A 3136-nucleotide genomic window follows, 5' to 3' on the forward strand; every position below is an offset into this window, starting at 1 on the left:
ATCTATCTATCTATCTATCTATCTATCTATCTATCTATCTATCTATCCTGGATTGATGCTTTTGGAAAGCCTCAAAATGTCAATGAAAAAAAAAATGAAAATAGTACTACCTCATATTATTGTACCTGACTTATAATAACTGAGTAAAACAAAGCCAGGTCGAGAATATTAATCATGACCCCATGTTTGTTCCAGATATACTTTTATTTATTTATGAGAATCTACTGAAGTTAAGGCATTTAAAACCATAATGTATTTCATGTGTGTCACATAGGGCTATGTTTAGACTTAAAGTTAGTGAAAGATGTCACTATTACTCATGGCGGTATGGTGGGGAAGTAATTCAATTTTCCCAACTTATAGCAAAGGCTACCTCTATTATGCTGTTCTTATGGTCTCCCACTTCAATTCTGATCCTTTAATGTACGTCATTCGTCATTTGGTTTTTCAGATGAAATACCCACAGTAGTGGGCATCTTCAGTGCATTTGGCCTTGTCTTCACTGTCTCTCTCTTTGCCTGGATCTGCTGCCAGAGAAGATCATCGAAGTCCAACAAGACTCCTCCATACAAGTTTGTGCACGTGCTCAAAGGAGTTGATATCTATCCTGAAAACCTAAGTAGCAAAAAGAAATTTGGAGGAGATGACAAAAACGAAGTTAAGAACAAACCAGCTGTGCCCAAAATTTCACTGCACCTTGATCTGGAGAAGCGAGATCTCAACGGCAATTTCCCCAAAAGCAACCTCAAAGCTGGCAGCTCTTCTGATCCAGAAAATGCAGCCCCAAAGCTCTTTACAGAGTCAGAAAAGGAGGCCATTTCCCCTGAGAGCTTGAAATCCAGCACCTCCCTCACTGAAGAGGAGAAACAGGAGAAGCTAGGGACACTTTTCTTGTCTCTAGAGTACAACTTTGAGAAGAAAGCATTTGTGGTGAACATCAAGGAAGCCCAGGGTTTACCAGCCATGGATGAGCAATCCATGACCTCTGACCCATACATCAAAATGACAATCTTGCCGGAGAAGAAACACAAAGTGAAAACCAGAGTGCTGAGGAAGACACTGGACCCTGTTTTTGATGAAACTTTCACCTTCTATGGGATCCCTTATTCCCACATCCAAGAGTTGTCCCTGCACTTCACAGTGTTGAGTTTTGACAGGTTTTCAAGAGATGATATCATCGGAGAAGTCCTTATTCCACTTTCAGGGATCGAGTTATCAGACGGAAAAATGCTAATGAATAGAGAGATCATCAAGAGAAATGCTAAGGTAATTCTGTAAACATTTAAGTATTTATAAGGGATCTTTAATATATGTTTTAAAAAATCCATGTTTTCCTTCACATGATGGGTTGGTACACATTATCCTTAATTACTGTGGGTGACAGTTAACAGAGAACAAGAGAACAGAGAAAGCAAAAGGAAATTTAACCCACAACAGAAATGCTCAAGGAACCTTTGTGCATAAAATAGGAGAACATACTTATGATGGTATTTGTGTATCATTTATGTAAGAGCTATTTTAAATTTTCCATTAAAATATTTTGAAAAAGACTGTTCCTTTAAAGTTCACATGCATGTCTCTTATCATAGGTTATTAAAGTGTTTCTGGGTCAGAGTAACTGAACTTGAAACTGAGATTAAAAATTAAGCCAATTCCTCCTCAGGATGTGGGATTCGAATGGACTTTTCGCGAAACTGCTTTTGAACAAGGGGTCACCCTGTTCTGTTGACTTATGAATGCCCATTCTTCTGCTGTGCAAAGATGTGGATGGCTCTGCTTTCAGACTCGTTCTACTTTGGCAACTCCTGGATAATATTTTGGAGCTGAACATATCTTTAGAGCACGCTGTAACCATCTTCCCATCTCGTTTGTCCTGACAATAGTGAAAGTCCAGGTCCAGAGAGTTGCATGGCTTGTGTGAGGCACCTGACTGTTTGGGACCATTAAGGATCAGAGGGCTCCCCGGCTGCCATCCCAACCTCCTTGATGTGCCTTTTTGTACAAGTGCTTACTTTTAGGTGGCCTTCATCAGGCTGGAGCTCCCTCTCTCCCCCTTTCTCTCTTTCTCTCTCTCACATATTTTTCTTTAGCTGTTCTTAATTATAAGCAAGTCCTATGTTACTGTTAGTTTTAGTTAAAGCTTGCACTTTGCTTTCTTCGTTGTCTTAGGTAAGGTCTTTCATATGAAATTAAATATAGGTAGCCTGTAATGAAGGAATCTATGTTACTGTCCAAAAGCAAGTTTTAAAATTTGAGTCAGTTCTCTCCAATACTTAAATTTATTTATTTATTTTTCTTCTTAGACTGAGGAAAGAATTTGGCTATGAAAGGACAAGAATTCTAACTCCATCATGATCTTTATCTAGAATAATTGTTGGATTCATAATAAATCTTCTCTGGCTTGACTTGAAGTGCTAATAATGCCAATAGTAAAAAAAAAAAATCCTCTTGGAAAAATAATATAAATACCTTTCAAAACATGTTTAAGGACTGGGTGTGGTCAAAGCTTTGCAAATTTTAGCTTTCTGTAGTACCGGAAACAACCACAAGATGGCGGACACTGGTTTTAGTCGTTAGGGAGCTGCACAAAAGCAGATTCTCAGATTCGTTAGCTTGTTAAAATAAAAAAGTAAATAAGAACATGACACTAAAGTAACAAAGCTATTATGTTGTTGGATGTTTTGTGGCGAGAGCACAAAAGCTCAGAACCCAAACCGCGTTTCCCGTCTCTCTCTTTGTTTAGAAGTCTTCTGGACGGGGTGAGCTTCTGGTGTCTCTCTGCTACCAGTCCACCACAAACACGCTCACCGTGGTTGTCTTAAAAGCGCGGCACCTGCCGAAGTCTGAAGTGTCCGGACTTTCAGGTAAGAAGGCTTCCGAAATGCTGGCGTTCAGTTTGTCACTGCCTAATGCATTTCGCAACAATTGTCTGCTAACACCGGACTCTGGTTCTGTTATTCACAATCACGGGTTCTGGGATTTTTGTTTCCTTGCTTTGTGGGAAGACTTTGTGAGTCACTTCTGCCAACGGTGCGGAGAAGTTCATACACCTGTAAGACAAAGTTCATGCGGAAGAGACATTTCCCCCCATGTATGTATGTATGTATGTATGTATGTATGTATGTATGTATGTATG

At 39.4% G+C, this 3136-nt stretch overlaps 1 protein-coding gene across 1 annotated transcript in view; it reads left to right on the top strand.

Annotated features, from left to right (window-relative positions):
• Syt4 (synaptotagmin 4) overlaps positions 1-3136 on the top strand; it is a 10623-nt gene that overhangs the window by 2690 nt on the left and 4797 nt on the right. Inside the window, exons 2-3 of the mRNA XM_055625737.1 lie at positions 452-1266; positions 2744-2864. Coding sequence (XP_055481712.1) covers positions 452-1266; positions 2744-2864 — 936 coding nt within the window. The remainder of the gene's footprint in view (positions 1-451; positions 1267-2743; positions 2865-3136) is intronic.

Source organism: Psammomys obesus, unplaced genomic scaffold (assembly GCF_907164565.1).
Source record: "Psammomys obesus unplaced genomic scaffold, mPsaObe1.curated_primary_1811, whole genome shotgun sequence".
Classification (NCBI taxonomy): domain Eukaryota; kingdom Metazoa; phylum Chordata; class Mammalia; order Rodentia; family Muridae; genus Psammomys; species Psammomys obesus.